General features: G+C 41.9%; 1 protein-coding gene across 3 annotated transcripts in view; it reads left to right on the top strand.

Moving 5' to 3' along the window:
- Positions 1-17,297, top strand: part of erbin (erbb2 interacting protein) — a 76,437-nt gene extending 59,140 nt beyond the window's left edge. Inside the window, exons 15-27 of one of the 3 annotated variants that reach the window (XM_074689790.1) lie at positions 256-355; positions 2,225-2,346; positions 2,522-2,695; positions 2,781-2,957; positions 3,045-3,147; positions 5,321-5,495; positions 5,578-7,069; positions 8,492-8,635; positions 11,425-11,481; positions 11,565-11,732; positions 12,074-12,166; positions 13,098-13,172; positions 13,273-17,297. In XM_074689790.1, the coding sequence (XP_074545891.1) occupies positions 256-355; positions 2,225-2,346; positions 2,522-2,695; positions 2,781-2,957; positions 3,045-3,147; positions 5,321-5,495; positions 5,578-7,069; positions 8,492-8,635; positions 11,425-11,481; positions 11,565-11,732; positions 12,074-12,166; positions 13,098-13,172; positions 13,273-13,380 (2,988 nt within the window). In that variant the 3' untranslated portion in view covers positions 13,381-17,297. Of the gene's footprint in view, positions 1-255; positions 356-2,224; positions 2,347-2,521; positions 2,696-2,780; positions 2,958-3,044; positions 3,163-5,320; positions 5,496-5,577; positions 7,070-8,491; positions 8,636-11,424; positions 11,482-11,564; positions 11,733-12,073; positions 12,167-13,097; positions 13,173-13,272 lie in introns of all 3 variants that reach the window. The other 2 variants (XM_074689789.1, XM_074689792.1) reach the window with 2 other exon arrangements.
- The last annotated feature ends 559 nt before the right edge of the window (positions 17,298-17,856 follow it).

Raw genomic sequence — 17,856 nt, 5'->3', positions numbered from 1 at the left:
TCATTTCCTTCCTTTTTTGAACTCTTAAATTAGCTTCACTCACTTTCTATCATGTGTAGCCTCTGTTGAGCTATCAAGGTAAAAATTGAACCCTGTCTTATCAGAGGAAGACTTGTTGGGTGGTCTGAAGACGCATAGTAAGCCGGTGAGGCTGTGCTGAAAAGAACTGTGGGAAATTAGTGTGGCCACATCAGTTTCAACAAAGCACCCTTGATTGCTGACAGAACACTGAAACCTCCTTTTTGTCTCCTGCAGTCGAAGCCCCTGATCCCGCTCCAGAAAGAGGAGGATCCAGACACGCACAAAACTGTGCTGACTAATTACATGTTCCCCCAGCAAACCCGGACTGAGGACTGTGAGTACCCGGACCAAACTTCTCTTTCATGGTTCAACTGGCAGAGCATCAAACTGCTAATGTTTCTGACCTGTTTTCCTCTTTGAGTTCTTAGAAACTGGGCTGGATATGAAGGGTTTAAGCTTGTTAATCAGCCTCTAGTTCAACTCTTTAGTGACTCAGCAGGATCAGTGTTTTAGGTGTTGTAAGCATGCACCGTTTTCAGCGATGTCTCCACCGCCATCGTTGTTGTAGCAGTCTTAACCTTGCAGGTAACTTTCATGGATCCCTGTTTTCATTTTTTATGAAGGAACTTGTTACCTGAGAGCAAAGCTGCAGCAGAAACAGTAGCTCTCCTCTTCTTGTCGAGCATCTGTTAGTCTGGTTTGGATTCCTGTTACACCCCATAACCTGCACGGACCCTTTTGCATCACAGCCCCAGAGTCAAGTAGTTTATATCACTCCTCTGTTTGGCGTCTCACAGTTATATTTTATGCACTTTTCCATAGTAACCTAGTGGGAATTTTTCCAAAACAGCTTTATCTGTTTCCTCGTGTTTTCCTGAGAAGCTGGAATAAGTAACGACCTGACTGCAATGACTTTTTTACAACTTGTTGATACGAAGGCCACACACCAGGTGACTCACATTATCCAGAGAGTATTCAGTGAAGCTGCAGACAAACAGGACTTCGATAGTGTTTCCTACGCTTTAAACTCTTGCTTTTGATCAGTTATTTGTTTCTGAGGTGCAAATGTGCATCTGAAATTAGGTTGAAGAGCAGGAAACCACACTGCCTGGTGCACAACTTATAGCTTAAACCAGGTGAGAGGTGAAAAAGAAAAAAAAAATGATGTATAAAAACTTTAAGTGTTCTTCTTTACACTTAATAACCTTTTGAAATTTCTATTCTGGAAAAAGTAGCACATAGTCACGTTTCACCTTCCTTTGACATTTCTTGGTCATCTTGCAGGAGTTGCGTCAAAAAAAGGAAGATATTGAATATGTCTCCCTCAAACATGTAAAATTACTAGTATTTTTTAAAGGTTTTGCTTTCAAAGTTGTTTTTTTTAATAGACTGATGTCCCGTTTAAAGCACAAGGTCAACCAAATCAGAATGGCCCATCATGTGTTTTCAGTTTTAGGAGTTTAAGCAGCTCACTCCTCAATTTCAAGCTTCTCTGCAGCCTCCTTCACTTGATCAAAGGCTGCATGTTGCCTTTGCGCCTCCTGGTGGTCAAAGTGAGACTTATCACTTATACCATCATGAAGATAGATGTCAAATCACCATATGAAGTATCTCTGCAGATTTTACCATTCAGATAAAGAAGTGAAAGTGATAGAAACAAAGACTTACATATTTGGTGAAGCAGATCTGATGACTAGGTTGGGTAAAGATAGAAGTTTTAAGAACTGAAACAGATTATTAAATCTGCTTTTTAAAGTTTCTCTTTCAGTGTCATTACAGGAAATCACAGCAGTTAGAAAAATAATGTTTGACCTTTTATTTGAAGGTGAGCTGCTGTTGCAGATCATCAGAATCAAAAATACTTTATTGATCCCAAGGGAGATTCAGTTATTACAGTTGCCTTTTTTGCACAATAAAGAGTATAGCGCATAAGTTAAAAGTGCAAATACATAAAAGCAAGAAGTGGTTTGGATGACAAGCCAGACAGTTTCAAGGCTATCAGCTGAGCACGGTGTAAATATGCATCAACAACACTGAAATAGTCCACAACTCTCCCTTTACACCAATCTAGTGAGGGCACAGCTCAAAAGACCGGAGAAATTTAGTCAAAAAACAGGGTCAGATAAAGATCAGGAGGAGCTGTCACCCACTCAGAAAATAAAATCTCTTCCTAATGAAGGACTCTTCTCTGCTTTCATTTCAGACATCCCCAACTCTGACTCTGAGAGCTTCAACCCAGCTCTGTGGGAGGAACAGCGCAAACACCGAGCTCAGGTGGCCTTCGAGTGTGACGAGGACAAGGATGAGAGGGAGACGCCCCCGAGGGTTCGTGTCAAACTGTTGGTTCACTGAGTTAGGAAGAGGAATGACTGCACTGGAGGAGCTTTTGAGACTGCTTTTGCATTTTTAACACCAGTGATCCTCTGGTGTACTTTCTAAAACCATCATGCCACCTCCTCTTGTTTCACTGATTGAATTCTCTGTGTTTGATACTTTTCAGGAGGGCAACCTGAAGCGCTACCCGACCCCATACCCCGACGAGCTGAAGAACATGGTGAAGACGGCTCAGTCTGTGGCTCACCGGCTGAAGGAGGACGAGTCAGGGGATGAGTCTGGGAAAGATGCACGACCTGTGGAGAGGAACCACATCGGAGTGCAGGATGTGGGAGTGAAGGTCAGATCACCGTCAGCTTGTAAAGCATCGAAATAAAAACACGCTTTCAGTCAGATCTAACGCTTCGTTTTCTTTCTCTGCACAGGTGATCGAGGCGCCGTGTCCTAACGGCACAGCGACGGACGTGGAGCCTCAGGTTTCCACCAACACGCCAAATCTGGCTCCACTGGAGTCAAAAGACACATCAGAGTCTTACAGCTCTCAGAGAGTCCCACTCAAATCCTCAGAGGGCTCCATGATGAACCACGAGGACACACTGGAGGTATTTTAACAGTCAGCACTTTAACTTTACTTCAAACAACACAGCAGGACTCTGCAAAGCTTCAACTGTTAATGTCCCCATCTGTAGGACTCTGAGGAGCTGTCTGACGAAGAGGAGGAGATGAAAATCGCAGAGATGAGACCGCCTCTCATCGAGATCTCCATCAACCAGCCCAAAGTAGTGACTTTAAGTAAGGACAAAAAAGGTAAAGGTTCAGTTTGGAGGTTAAAGCCTCCTGTCGCCTGTTTTTGTGAAGCTTTATAGTCTGGGGTGAAGGATTCTCACAGCGCTGAGGTGGATTTTCTTTTCTTCACGTCCCTGAAGTGACATTCATAGTGTGAGCAGCAGGCAAACACCTTGTTACAGAATCCCCCTGAGGAGTATCTGTCCCCATCAGACCTCTAAATGCTGCAGTTACTTTGTCTACTCGCTGTCTTGGCTGCTCCCTGTCATAATCTCTTTTAAAAAGGCCTGAAAAACCTCCTCTAACATGTTCAGAGAGCTTGTGTTAGAGATGAAGGAAAGCGGCAAACTCTAGTGTAGCCACAGTTCCTTTAGTGTCCTTTTGGAGCTGGCAGTAAAAGCTAGAAAACACATCAGAGGTCATCTCAAAATGACCCCCTTGTAGCAGAATTAATCATGTTTAAAGCTAGTTGGAAAAGATTAGCATACTTCATAGCTTGTGTCTTAGTTGGTGACATCTTGTTTGTCTTCTACAGTTAGGCATAGCCAGGGACACGTTACCTTAAAGAGGGGGTGGTGTGCTTTTTTCAGTCTTTATTTTGTGCTCCTGTTGTATCTTCACATGATTTACAGCTTAAAAAATCCCTGTTTTTCTCAGTCTGTTGTTTTAGAAAAGTCTTACACTCAAGTCTTAGCTGCTGTCTCCTTAAAGTGATACTCCGGGATGGAACAAGTTGGGTCCTATCATAAGGTTTAGGGCAGAAATTACCCCTACAGAAGTGAATTTGTGCAGCAGAAGCCCCAGGTCACACGCACCAAACACCCCCTCCCTGCTCCCCTGGCAGGACCAATTTTTACTTGACCAAAAACATAAATAAACGGACTCCCACCGAAAAAATCTGATACCGGTCTGCATTCACGCTTTATTTAGAGAATTTTCAGCGCGTTATGTCCACACACAAACACCGCTAAATAAGGCTCTAGTTCTCATCGTGTCTCTTCGTCCTGGCAGACTACCTGCATTTGTTTATATCTGGCACGCCAGGCGCGCGGACTGATACACTAAGCGAGCGCCTCATAGCCAGCTGTGGCTCTGCAGCGGAGGTAGCGCCATTTTACAACACGATGAGAACTAGAGCCTTATTTAGCTGTGTTTTTGCGTGAAATTAACACGCTGAAAATTCTCTAAAAAAAGCGTGAATGCAGACCAATATCAGACTTTTTCGGTGGGAGTCCGTTTATTTGTGTTTTTGGTCAAGTAAAATATGTCCTTGTCTAAGTGCAGAGGGAACCGGCAGAGGAGCAGGGAGGGGGTCTTTGGTGCGTGCGCCCTGGGCTTCTGCTGCACAAAAACACTGCTGTAGGGGTAATTTCTGCCCTGAACTTTGTGAAAGGAACTTGTTCCATCCCGGAGTATCACTTAAAGGCTCCCCAAACCCCCTTCCCTCTGATTGGCCAGCCCTCTGGAAGTTGAAGCCCTCTCAAGGGACAGACCTTGGTGTTTGAGGCCCACGCTTTCAACATATCATAAATCTTACAAATATCTCATGCTAAACTTTTAGAACAGAAACGTTTTGATCATTTTACAGACAGATTGTATGAATATGTAGAGGTTTGAAAATCTGCACACATTTAAGCTGAACCTCAAGCAATGCTACTTTGAATTCTCAGGGCACAATCTCCAAGACTTTCATATCAATTTTCTTAGTGTTTCTATTTCTTTCTTTTTGCTTACATCCTCATTCATCTTTGTTTCTCCTGGTCTTATTTCCTGTTGATGGCTTCCTCTGTTGCTGATGGGTGATTATGGTCAACGTCTGCTTAATTATGCTGGTTGGGTTCTCCTTGCACTGGGTTCTTGTCTTGGATTGGTTAATTGCTGGTTTGAGCCTTTTCTCTCCTTCTGTATTCTGGTTTCATTTCTCAAATTGAGAAACTTTTTATTATTAATATAAAGGAGAAGAAGACACTAAGCGTTGAGGTTGTGTAGTAGTAAACAATTTAAAGATCTGGACACACAAAATTAAGATATTTTTCCATATTTGAGGAGCTGTGAGGCTGCTGTTGTAGTGGGAATGTGTATCAACCGGACTTGTGTGGGGCTTCATACTGAAAAAATCGAACTCGACAGCTGATGACAACAGTTAAAGAGAGCTAACTGTGATCTCTCTGATTCCCAGATGATGCAGACTCTCTGCTGGATGAAACCGTAGCCAACAGCAACCAGAACAACAGCAACTGCTCTTCACCATCACGCATGTCTGACTCGGTGTCCCTGACCACAGACAGCAGTCAAGATAACTCTCTGTGCACGCCAGAGCGAGAGGCCAAGATGCCTTTTCTACCAAAAACACGGTCGGTATCCTTCTAAGAAGAGTTGAAAATGAAGACGAGGTTTCTTTCTGTAGCTAAGGCAGCTTTTTGTTCTGTGTTTCAGGCATGAAGATGAGAACATGAACCAGCCGCCTAAAGACACCACCCCTCTCCTACATAATGGTAACGGCTCAGAAACCTCCCTCCCAGCCCTCCTGAAAACCCAGCAGACCCCTCCAGAGAAAATGGGAGACTACGACCTCTCCATGGAAGCCCGGCTGGCTTTCATCGAGAAGGGAATCAACAACGGCGTGGGAGAGAACTACACCAAGTGGGACCAGATCAATATGAACGTGTCTAAGCTGCCCACCGACAACATGGTACAGCTGGACGCCAAGAACGGAGCCATGACAAAAGAGGACTCTGACGGGAAGCAGGGATTCAGCAACGAGCATTTTCTGAATGGAAACCAGCAGGTCATTGACTGCATCAATAGCCAAGTGACGCAGGTGGAGACATCTGCGGGACATTTGGCGTCGACAGGTATGACAGCCAGCAGTGACATGTCTCTGTCTCGCAGCACGGAGGAGCTGTCCCCTGAGAAAAGGCCCCATCCTCCACAGGTGATGAAGTCTCACAGCGTTAGCAACATAGAGTCAGGAGGTATGAAAGTTTACTCCTTCGATGGAGACGGGGACTCGTATGATGGTGCAGGGAGGACGGCAGGAGGAGGAGGGGGAGCAGGAGGAGCGCAGGGTCAGAGCATTGTCAGGAGCAAATCAGCAAGCCAGTTACTGAACGATCAGTCTCTGCAGATCTACCCCAGCTCCTCAGCGTCCTCCTCAGACCTGCTCTCCTCCTCTAAACCTCCTGCAAGCACCAGTAGGTACCCTGTCTCCTCCAGCATGGCAATGGGCATCCCTCCTCCACAGTACAACGTCCAGTACACGAGCAGCGCCATGCCCAAAGACGGCCTCTGGGCTCAGAGGACACCCATGCCGCCTGAGCACCAAGGCTACCTCCCCCCACCTCCTCACTCCCTCGCCAACACCAACTATTCAAACCGTAACCAGGCGCCTCCGTACCCTCTGCAGCCCCAGCAGAGGGGGCCTCCCATGGGGCCCAAACCGTCAGGGGACATGTGGGCTAAAGATAGGCTTCACTCAGCTGGAGGACAGGCTCGCAGCAGCACCCTGCAGAGGCAGAGCAGCACCGCCTCCACAGCCTCCATAGGCGACCCCAGGCGCATGCAGCTGCCTGAAGGTGAATACATGACGTACAGAGACATTCACACCCTCGCACGGGGGCCGCTGGCGATGAGCACAGCCATGCAGAGGCCCCTCTCCGCTCGCACATACAGCATTGACGTTCCGGGGGCTTCCAGGCCGGTGAGCGCCCGGCCGCAGCCCCATGAGCTCCCGGAGAGAACCATGTCTGTGAGCGACTTCAACTACCAGCAGGGCAGCCCCAGCAAAAGGCCCAACGCCAGGGTGAAGTCTGAGCACTCGCTGCTGGACGGGCCAGGGCAGGTGGCAGGAGGAGCCGGAGGGGGGCGGGTCCCAGCTGACTGGAGGGACCAGGTGATGAGACACATCGAGGCCAAGAAGATGGAGAAGGTAAACACGACACTCTGATGTTTTCCTCCTCTGCTGTTTAACACTTTGATTTATCCTGCAGCTTTTTTTCCTCATCTAGCTAATGACAACTGAGAGGAAACATTTAAGACCAAAACAACTCATGAAGGATGCGTCCTTTGATCACAGCAGCGACATCTAATGTTAAAAGACAAAAGAGATCTACGAAACCCCTCTTTAACCACCTCTCAGGGCTGCCTCTCTCAAATTTTAAGACATATCTGTGCTCCTAATGCCAGGGGAACCGGTTTTGGATTTATTTGTAACTCCCAGTTCCAACAGGAAGCACATATGCCATATTTTGTTTGTGCCACAATTTCTCTTGTGAGTTTAAAGTGTAATGCAGCTGTCTTCATTACTCAGAGAATCATATCTAAACAACAGGTTTTAGTGTCTTTCTGAGCCTTATTCACTCCTTATTTGGCTTTTTTCTGGGGCCTTTGAGCTTTAACCATCGCAGAATATTCAACATTTAGCTATAGAGTAAAAGTTTTTGCTGCTTAAAGTAATTTTTATATTTATAAATGTGTTCTGTACAAACTAAAATCCCTGTTGTGTCCACATGGATCCAGATTATGCGTTTGTTTTGGGGTTGTAAACATTTTATCTGTGTCTATACTTCTTTTTTATATGAATACATTCTGGTAAATGGTTGCAAGTCCATATGTGGCATTTTATTTTGAAATTTAGTAGATGTGAACCTGTCGTTTTCATCCCTAACTCCCTGTCTTTGTGAATCCTCTCTAGTCAGTTTGATGCATGCTGTGCACAAACTCTGACGCAAGTAGACTTGTGCGTGACCTTAGCTTAGAGCTGAGATGTTGCAGGGTTGAGCGTTGACGAACTTTGACGATGCACGTACTTCCTGTGGAAAGTAACTCATAACAAATGCCAGCATTTAATCTTTACATGAACCGACACCCAGTTTCACGTTACAGCTGAATGAACAGGTCATTCCACATCTGCAGCTTTTTGGTCGTCTTTCCATGTGTCCTGTTAAACCTTATCTACGTTACGGAGCTCTGTGATCAGGGGCACATGGAAAGACTTTTGCACAGCGGTAGATGCTGAGTTACTCCAATCGTATCGCCGCTTCTGTATGTTTTAGCATGTTTACACTGTTTCTGCATGCACATTGCACACCATGTTACTGCAGCACGTCTTGGGTAACCTGTGACGAACTCCAGAATCATCAAACCAGCGATCAAGGCCCACCTCAGGATCCTTAGATCTGATTCTGAATGTTTTAATGAACTTTAGCTCAGAGTACTAACCCATCTGCATGTTTCTATGTATTTGCTAAACCTTGTTGATGTTGTGTCTTTAAGTTGAAGCTCATTTGCTGCATGGTCACCGCTCACATTAAGGTTTGGTGCTGGTTGTGTCATGTCGCCCTCTGTTCAGAACGCGCTGTCTCGCTCCTATAATTCCAATAACTCCCCGCTGAGCTGGTCTCACTTCGGCAGCTGTAGAGATATGCATGCCAGCCAAGGCTCTCTTGTGTTTAGTGCGAGGGACGGACAGCCCTACGGAGCTCTGAGCGTCTGTGTGAGTACTGAGTGAACCTGCCCAGCTCCTGCAGCTCTTACTAAGCCGGGGCTTCCAGCTTCCTGCTAGTTTCACATCCTGTAGAAGACAAGAAGTGTGTTTCCTTCCCTTCCTGGTGGTGGAAAGTGACCCTGTGAAGCCATCTTTTGTTTGTCCTCTTATGGGCAAATGAAAGTATGTCTCTCGCCTGTCCGACTTCTCTCAAACCTTTTCTGTAACATGTGCTGACGTGTTAGAGAGACAAATGTGGTTTTGGTTTTGCTTCTGTAAGTCCGATGCTGATTGGCTTGTTTGAAAGGGCACTCTGAGTTTTTGGTACCATTTTCTGATTGATTTAGTTTGAAATGAGGAGTAAATCAGAAAAAACTGAGATCTGATGGACTAAATCTAAATTTACAGATGTAGGTGAAAGTGTCTCTGCATTTGCACCAAATCCCACAATGGTGAAAGAAAAACAATGAGCAAAGTTTGGACAAAATTCTTGTGTTTTCTAAACCTTTGTCCTTGTTTTGGAGGAATAAATAAGGTGCAAACAGTTTGTGCTTCAGCTGTGGGGCTATAAATGAACTATAACAGCTGAATCTTAATCCATGGAGGCAAATTCCCCAGATTAAAGTTTCTTCTTCAAATGTGCTTATTTTTGCCTCGAACAGGCTCAGATTTGCAATTTAAAACTTCTTTTCTAAAGGCAAGATGCTTTTTTTCCATTTTATTTATTTATTTTTAACCAGAAAGTTGTCTCTCACGGCTGTTTTTGAAGTCTCATGACTCAGTTTGACAAAATCATCATTTTATTTTATCTAATCTGAAAACACAGGAGTTGCTTGTCTTTGTTACTTTTGAATTTGTTTATTTTGATCCAAAAAGATTTTCAAAAGACAAAGAATGCAGGAAGAACTAAACTTACCAATCAAATAAATGCAGAGGTAGACAAGCAATTCCCATGTTTTATGACTTAAGCTCAATGTTTTTGTTAACTAAGTTGTGTGACTTGAGACGAGGAGAATTTCCTTTAACAAGATTGACTTCAAGAACTGAAATCTAAACAAGCTTGCCTGTCTTATTTTTTTATAAAATTGTCTTGTTAGACCCAATATGAGCCACATTCACCAGAAGAGTCCAGAAAATGTCTAATTTTAAAATACAAAACGTGAAATTTACTCCCAAATTCCCCCAAAAAATTACAAATGAGGTAAGACAAATGAACTTGTTGAGTTTCCTGTATTAAGAAATTACCCTTATGTCAAGAAACTTGTTTTGTTTTCATCATTCAGGAATCTTTTAACAATTCAGGCATTTTTTGGTCCTCTAATTAGGTACTTTTTATTGTTTAATCAGGTGAATGAGGCTCTTTTTGAGTCTAACGAGACAATTTTGCTTAAAAACAAGAGCACAAACACTTGATCAGAGTTTTATTTATAACCACATTTTTAAAATTTGGAATGTCAATGAGGCATGTGCACACTGAGTCTGAGTTTCCCTCCAAAAATTTAGCATGTTTTGTTAAAGAAATAGGATCTGGTGTGTCAATTATTTTTGCATAATAGCTGCAAATCTTGCATCAATCGTGGTTCCTTTTAGAACAGGTTCAGTTTTCTGCACTTATCAGACCTTTCTGATTTCTTTTAAAGATACCATGAGTCACTACAGCTAATCTGAGCATCCAAATATCAATGCTAACTTTTTCTGATGGCACATTTTGGATTTATAGAGTCCTGGTGTGTGTCTTACTCCAAACATACTGCTAGCTGCTGCTCAGGATCCTTTGTTTTTCAGAAATATGTGTCGTCTTCCTCAGAGTTTGCTGTTCCAGAGAAGTATCAAACTGGACCACTGACATCCTAAAATGTACCTGTACACTATCAGGACAGCAGCCTTCAGAAGCTCTCAGCTCATATAGCTCAAGCACTGCAGAATCAAAGAAACTGTAAAGAAATAACTGAATTCAGTGTTCAAGGTTTCTGTGTTAAATATTTTCTTACAAACCACGAAAATAAGCAGACTCAGTGTGCAAAAAACTTAAATTTGAATTATTTGAGCCTGTAAGGAGGAAAGTGAAACAGCATTTTGGATGTACTCTTATTGTGCATGTTTGGATTAAGGTTCAGCTTTTACAAAAATGCAAAACGAGTAAAGCTAAATAGTCTGTAGCTTTTAGACCCCAAAAAAGAAAACAAGGCGGGGTGAAAACTTTGAATTGTCCTGTGTGGTACCAAACTCTCGCTCTTTCAAACACTGCAGGTTCTTCAACATGATCACTATCAGTGTGCAAAAATTAATCCTCTGATTGTAATGCATCTCAACAACCGTGATTCTCTTCCCTCTGCTGCACTTTTAATCCTTCTTAATCATCTCCACTTCAGTTTTTCATCCCTCCATAACCTCTCAGTGTGTTTGTGGGGATGAAAAGTGTGTTTGCTGACGGTAAGTGGAAGAAGTGTGTGTCCAAGTGGGTGTTAGAAGAGCTATCTCCAGATTTCTGAGAGTGTGTGTGTTGTAACCCCGCTGCACCTCTTAACCTTTAAGATCCCCTTTGACTCCAGAATAACACGCAGCTCACAGAGTCTGAATAGACACCAGGGAAGTTTAATCCCTGTTTTTCATCGTTTTAATCAAATGTCACCCTTCTCCTCCTCCCATCTAGAGCCACACATCACTGCCTAATGCTATTACCAGACATGAAAAATGATCATGTCAGTGTCTAATAGTCTGTCCCGTCTCATATCCCTTGTGTAAGTGAGGTGAGATGAGGGCAAAGTGGTGATAAATGTGACTTTCTTTCCTTTCAGGACGACGTATTTGTGTCTCAAGGGCAGCAGAGCTACACCATGGACCCACACAGAAAAGTAAGCTTCACAAATGCGTCACAAAGCTCAGGGCTCAAGGTCTAAATGTGGACACCTTTCATTCGGTTGTTTCTCCGTCTCAGGTGCCTTTGATGAACGGTCAGATGGGCCCTCCAGGTCGGCCGCAGATGAGTCAGACCGCCATGGCGCGGCACCCTTCCAGAGAGCAGCTCATAGATTATCTGATGCTCAAAGTTTCCCATCAGCAGCCGGGGCCTCCACGCGTCCAGCACGACACGATGCAGCAAGAGGTGAGAAAAGGTGTCTGTGTGAAGGAAAGTTTTTATAACTCTTTATGTTTCTGTTCTCATGCTTTGATTAACTTCTTAATGGGATCGTTTCTCCTCCAATAACGGCACTAAATCTTCTTTCATGCACGACCTTCACAGTGGACAGTCAGATTTTCTCTTCATTAGAATCATTCACAAAAATTTGTCTCGACTTCTTTCATCTGAAGTCATCAACCCAGCGCTGCAAAAGCCTCGTACCATCTTACCATCTGCTGTGTTGTCTACACTGATGTAAAAGTGTGAGAATGCTGTTCTAACGTGTGAATGAGAAGCTAATGAAAGTGTGTGTGGGTGTGTTTCAGATTCGTGTGAAGGTGGAGAAGAATCCGGAGCTGGGCTTCAGTATATCAGGAGGAGTGGGAGGCCGGGGAAACCCCTTTCGTCCAGATGATAATGTAAATCCAATTTCTTTAAAAGTTTCCGTCAGTGTGGGATGTTTTCATGTCAGTAACTGAAGTATATTTGTTTACCAGATAGATTTTTTGTCTTCTTGTAAATTTTTGGTATTTTAAATTTATTTCATTTTTTTCAATTTTCTGTTTTTCCCATACAATCTTGTTGCATTACATTCTTGTTTTGTTTATCTAAAGCTAACACTTGGTGCAAAGAGTGAAAGCACTATTAAACCTGAAATATCTTGTACTTAAAGCTCCTGTGAGGAGTTTCTGACCCATGATAAAACTTACTGGAATTAACAATGATGCCTCATTATGGCCTCAAAAATAAAATGAGACCCTCAGCACCAAGACTAAAAATTGTTTTATTGTAATTTTTAAATCCTGAAACTTATGTTTGGGGGTAGGTGCCATATGATATAATTAGCAACATATTTTTCCCACGCAAAAAAATATGCAGTGAATCTTAAATTTAGCTGTTTTGGGTTTTTTTTTTTGTTTTTTTTTTGAGTGAGTTGGAAACTTTAAAGAGGGGGTATTGTTCCTTTTTTGGTCTTTATTCTGTCCCTCTGGTGCCCGTGTAGTAACTTTCCATGGGTTACAGCTCATAAATTTTAAAAAAAAAAACTTATTTCAGCCTCTGCATGAAAGGCTTTGTTTTTAGCTGCTGTCTCTTTAAGACAAAACCCCTTCTTTCTGATTGGCCAGCTCTGTGGAGGCCTGTCAGGAGGCTGAGCTATGTGTAGACCTTGGTGTTTGAGGCACCATCCCATCAATTTTTGAGATCCTTATGTAATGACATCATAATTTCAGCAGTTGTTTTTAGAAGTTTTGAAAGCATTTTTATCAGTCTATAGACAGATTCAAATCTGCACATATTAAGTCTGAACATCCAGCAGTGATTAAAGAACCCTCTCTTTGTTATCTTCAGGGTATTTTCGTGACAAGGGTTCAACCTGAGGGGCCAGCATCCAAGATTCTTCAGCCTGGAGACAAAATCCTCCAGGTACACTTCAATCTGAGCTTTGTGACGCTTTCTTGCACTTTTTTTATGATTTGCTTGAGATTTATTGTCATATTCTCTGTTCTCCCGTCCTCCCCTGCAGGCGAACGGATACAGCTTTGTGAATATAGATCACGGGAACGCCGTGTCTCTCCTGAAGACGTTTCCAAACACTGTGGATTTGACTATCATGAGAGAAATTCAAGCGTAGACCTGACTGACCTGTGAAGAGACGGGCGGGTGTGGGGACATGAGGAGAGAGACAAACAGATGAAATTATGTTGACTCTCATATTTTTCTACCCAGAGGAGACTGATCTGTCCAAACCTGTAAGGACTATTTATAGTAGAGATCTTATAGCCTTGATTCAACGGGGAGAACCACTGAATGTAGTGGATCAAAGTGAGACGGCGGTAAAACCTCTGCACGTACGAGTCCTCAAAAGGCCATCACTGTGGTATATATATTTTTATACAAAAGAAGCTGAAGATATGACCTGCTCTGAAGCAAATAATTACTGTGGTCTCTGTACAGATCATCTTTTTCTTTTTTAAGTCCAAATCACATAAATCCTTTGTCATGATTAGGTTTTATTTCAGCAGATCGACATGAATCCACCACTAGGGGGCAGGGCTCCCTCCTTTCTGTCATCCAGTCTGCCTTTTTTTAACCTTTTATTTAAGATGTTGAAACCGTTTTCTGGTCTGCGACGGGATCTTTGAGGAGGACGATGTTACGTGATTTTCCTGTGGAGACGAATGTAGATCAAGGAGCGGTTTGATTTTGTTTTTACGGATAGAGATTACTTCTTTCTCTGATTGCAAAATGGGAGCGCTGAGAAGAGGGAATCATCCACCCCCTGCTTCCACAAACCTGTCACAGACACTTCTACTCTCACTTCCTCCAAACGTGATCCTCACAGCAGCTGCTCGCCATGTCACCTGACCAAACCTCTACCTGTGCTGTTTGAGACATCAGCTAATCACAGCTGCTCAGATGTTGAAGAAATGCAGTCAGAAGTCTTCGTCCAACACAAACGGAAAGAGATTATAAAGATCGGGAGATTTAGGAGGAGAGGTGTCGTTTGTTTGCTCAGCCTTAACCTGTTTTGCCAGTCAGAAGATTTTATTTAAACCAAGAGTTTGACATTTTGGGAAATGCTCTTATTTGCTTTTAACATAGCATGAGATTTTATTGTTATTGTCTTTTATTTTGAAGGGACTTTGAGATGCAACACAAAATGAAGCAGTTTAAAAACAACAGATTAACACATGTAGGAATTATACATGTTTAACTCACACAACATTCAGCTGCAGACCAGAAAGAAGTCAACAGTCTAGCGGGAGTAGCCACTTAGTATAAGCTAGCACATTGTGTTTAAAACTGGCCTTAAAGCTCCTTTAAATCTCAAACATGAAAGCTCCTGTGAACATTTTTAGCTGGTTTTTAAAAAAGTCTTAAATAGACACTGTTTTCTGCAGATGACTGACGAGAATCAACACGATTTTTATTCAGATTGCTGTAAAAAAAAACCTTAATATTACTTTTTTTTTCAATTGTCTCAAATTGTCTTAAATACGAATAAAAAATCACAGCTGACTTTAAAGCTCCTCTAAAGGCCATGATCAGAATTATTTTTTGCAGCAGTGATTTTTCTACATGACAAACAAGATTACGAAAACTACCAGCATTAAGATTTCTTTATCGTATTGATTTGTTTTTGTCTGAATCACCAGCGGTGGGTAGGTGCCAGTCAACAGGGTCACCTGCCAGCTACTAATACATTTCTTGTTGCACAGATTGCTGGAGGATCTTGAATTTGGTCGTTAAAGAAAGTAAATTACTCCTGAGGCTCCGCCTTGTTCACAGTGGTTGCCAAAGCCGACACAAAAGCTTCTTATGGGAGCTTTAAAACACATTGTTGTGTTTCATACCCAAGCATTATGACAACAGTTGATAATTTCACTCCAGCTATGTGCTATTCTGTTTCTTGTTGAGGCACCAGGACTCATTCCTGGAGTTCATCATGCTCACCTCATAGCATTAAGGGTTAGCATTAAAAAAATCTACACGGACCCTTTGAGAAATGTCACACTGTTTTAAAATCAGCCAAACTTTGAGGAGCAGAGGTAGATCTATAACCTTTGGATCAATCAAGCTTTTAGACTGTTTTTCCTGTCTGTGCTAGGCTAAGCAAAGCTATTTAGCTGCTAACAGTAGCCTTAGCTGACAGTTTGTGAGAGTTGCGGAAATCTCTGTTCAGCAGAAAGCCAAACAATGAACTTTTCCCAAAGTGTGCAGACTTTCCTTTTAGTACAGAGAGACGTTAGCGGTCATGCTAGTCAACCAAAGCAAGTCTAGAAATTGTGTTCGGAAGGCAAAAGCAGGAGACAACCTAAGAGAGATTTCTGAATCATGTAGACATTCACTTGTGTTTTATTTTGAAAGGGCTTCATCATTGTGAAGGGAGGGGGTTTCAACATCTGTCAGTTTTTATTTCTACCATGGGAGAAGACCACAGTTTGCCTTCATGTCTTTGTAAATGTCTGATCATTGTGCTTTCACTCATCACGTTCAGTCGGTGTGTTTCTCTTTGCTGTACAGAGAGCGGAGAGCGAAGGAGCGACTTGTCAAGTGCCATAGACCTTGAACTGTTTGAACGGGGAGGGGGGACAACCTTTGACCCCAGAGCCCAAGCAATATTCACATATTCACCATCATCTGAGAGCGTTAGCAGCAGAGCGGCTTGAAAGCAATATGTAAAGCCTTTATTTTCACCCAGAGGGAAAACACAGCATCAGATCACATTTTTAAAACCTTTTAGTAATCCCTGGTGATTTTACATGATTTTTATAATGTGAAAAAGAATCTTTTTGTAATGAAATAGCACAGGACGTATATACAGTAGTGCTAAAAAAAAAGAAGAAAAGATCTCTGCATTGTATTGAAGTGAATGTCTGTGTCACTTTGCCCGAGGCTTTTTACTGTTATTTGCTTCGATTGTCACGACTTCATATGTTTGAAAAATGTTAAAAACAAAAAGAAAAAGTCGTCACAGCTGCATCTTGGATCATTCCTGTGTTTATCAGAAGGAGAAACATGTTTTTAAGTCTTTTCATTCACTTGTAAATAACTTTTCAGTGAAGACGTATTTCCACGCAGAAAGGAAATGATAAAAACTGATTGATGGCCGTATAAACTCTTACCACTGTATTGTTTGATTTTTGATAGATTCACATCCTAAAGCGGCATTCCCTCTAAATTCTTGCAGTAGATTGTGTCAAAGTCTTCTGTTTTATTCCCTAACATAGCAAACATTGACCAGGGGGAATTCCTGTACCCTTAAAATAAATATTTTTTAAGGAAAAGTAACTGCAATTGTTTAAAGTTTCATGACTCTTTTTGGTTGCATTCTACCATAATGGAGAAAAAATTTAAAGCAAGTTGAGAAATTTAGGAAAGCTCATTTATACTCTAAATTAAAAAATAGTTTTTTTTTTGCTTGTATCTGAATCTTAAACTGGTAAATTCAGAGTAAAACAACTTTTAAAAAAGTGTTTTTCAAATTCCTCACTGAGCATTTCGAGTCACACACAGATGAATTGTTGTTTATATTGTTTGTTTTGAATTTTGTTGCTGATTTCTGTGGACTTTAAGAGTGGGAGGGGGGTACTTTCTGGGATTATGGTCACTTTATTTATACTCATTTAAGAAAAAAAAACATGCAGTCTGACAGTCTAGACAATCTTGGGAGATAAAAACAACGTTACATTTTCTTCACTCACGTCGGTCTGTTTCTTCCGCTCCTGTACTGTTCTTATTTATTTAGCAGTCTTCTGTGGTTTTTAGACCTTACTAATCAAAATGTAAATACTCTTAAAAAAAAGACATTTGAGGAAAAAGAAATTAATTATGGCATTAGTGACTTGCGATTGTACAACCAGCAATAAATTGCAATGCAGAGGCACCTGTTTTAATGTATAGCTAGTATTTCTAAGGTTTCTCTGGAAACAGCCACCGTGAGATGAGGATGATGATGAAAATGATGACGATTGATATGCATTTATCCAACATTCCAGATTTTGTACATAATTACCTGTTTCTGAAGTAACCTGTGGAAATAAAACTAATGCTCTTTAAAAACGGTTTATGTCTTCATTTGTTTGATCTATCTGTTTAATCACTGCAGTAAATGAATAACTGAACAAGCGGTCTGACAGCCAGAGTCTTTGTGTTCTGTACTGAAGATAAAAGATACTTTTTTATTTATCAATTTTTTTTGGACCTGGATTCTAAATTTGATCTTAGAATTTTAGAGTTCTCATTTCAGAGTCAGAATTCTTAAACTCTTTCCTTGAATTTTGGCAAACGGAGACTGGACTAGCTGTCTGCTTTGCCTCTGGCGCCACCCTTAGGCTAAACTGGCCTTTTCATCAGGTTTTTGAGTCAAGTGATTATAATCCCTGACATAGCTTTAGATGCATCTATTTATTTTTGTATATTTGGTCTTAAACTTGGATGTGGTGTTGTATGGAGTGTGTCTCCAATTACTCGTAATAATGCTTTTGTTCTAAAGGTGATTTCTTTCTCTCTAACCACCACTTAGCCTTAGTGTCCATCTCTGTTCCTATAACCTGGCCTAGATCTCCAAATGCATTCATTCCCTTCATTTAATTCAAAATGAAAA

Source organism: Halichoeres trimaculatus, unplaced genomic scaffold, assembly GCF_033239565.1.
Source record: "Halichoeres trimaculatus isolate MK-OKI-2021-1 unplaced genomic scaffold, fHalTri1.1 fHalTri1_scaffold_16, whole genome shotgun sequence".
NCBI classification, from domain to species: domain Eukaryota; kingdom Metazoa; phylum Chordata; class Actinopteri; order Labriformes; family Labridae; genus Halichoeres; species Halichoeres trimaculatus.
This window is presented reverse-complemented; position numbering and strand designations above follow the sequence as displayed.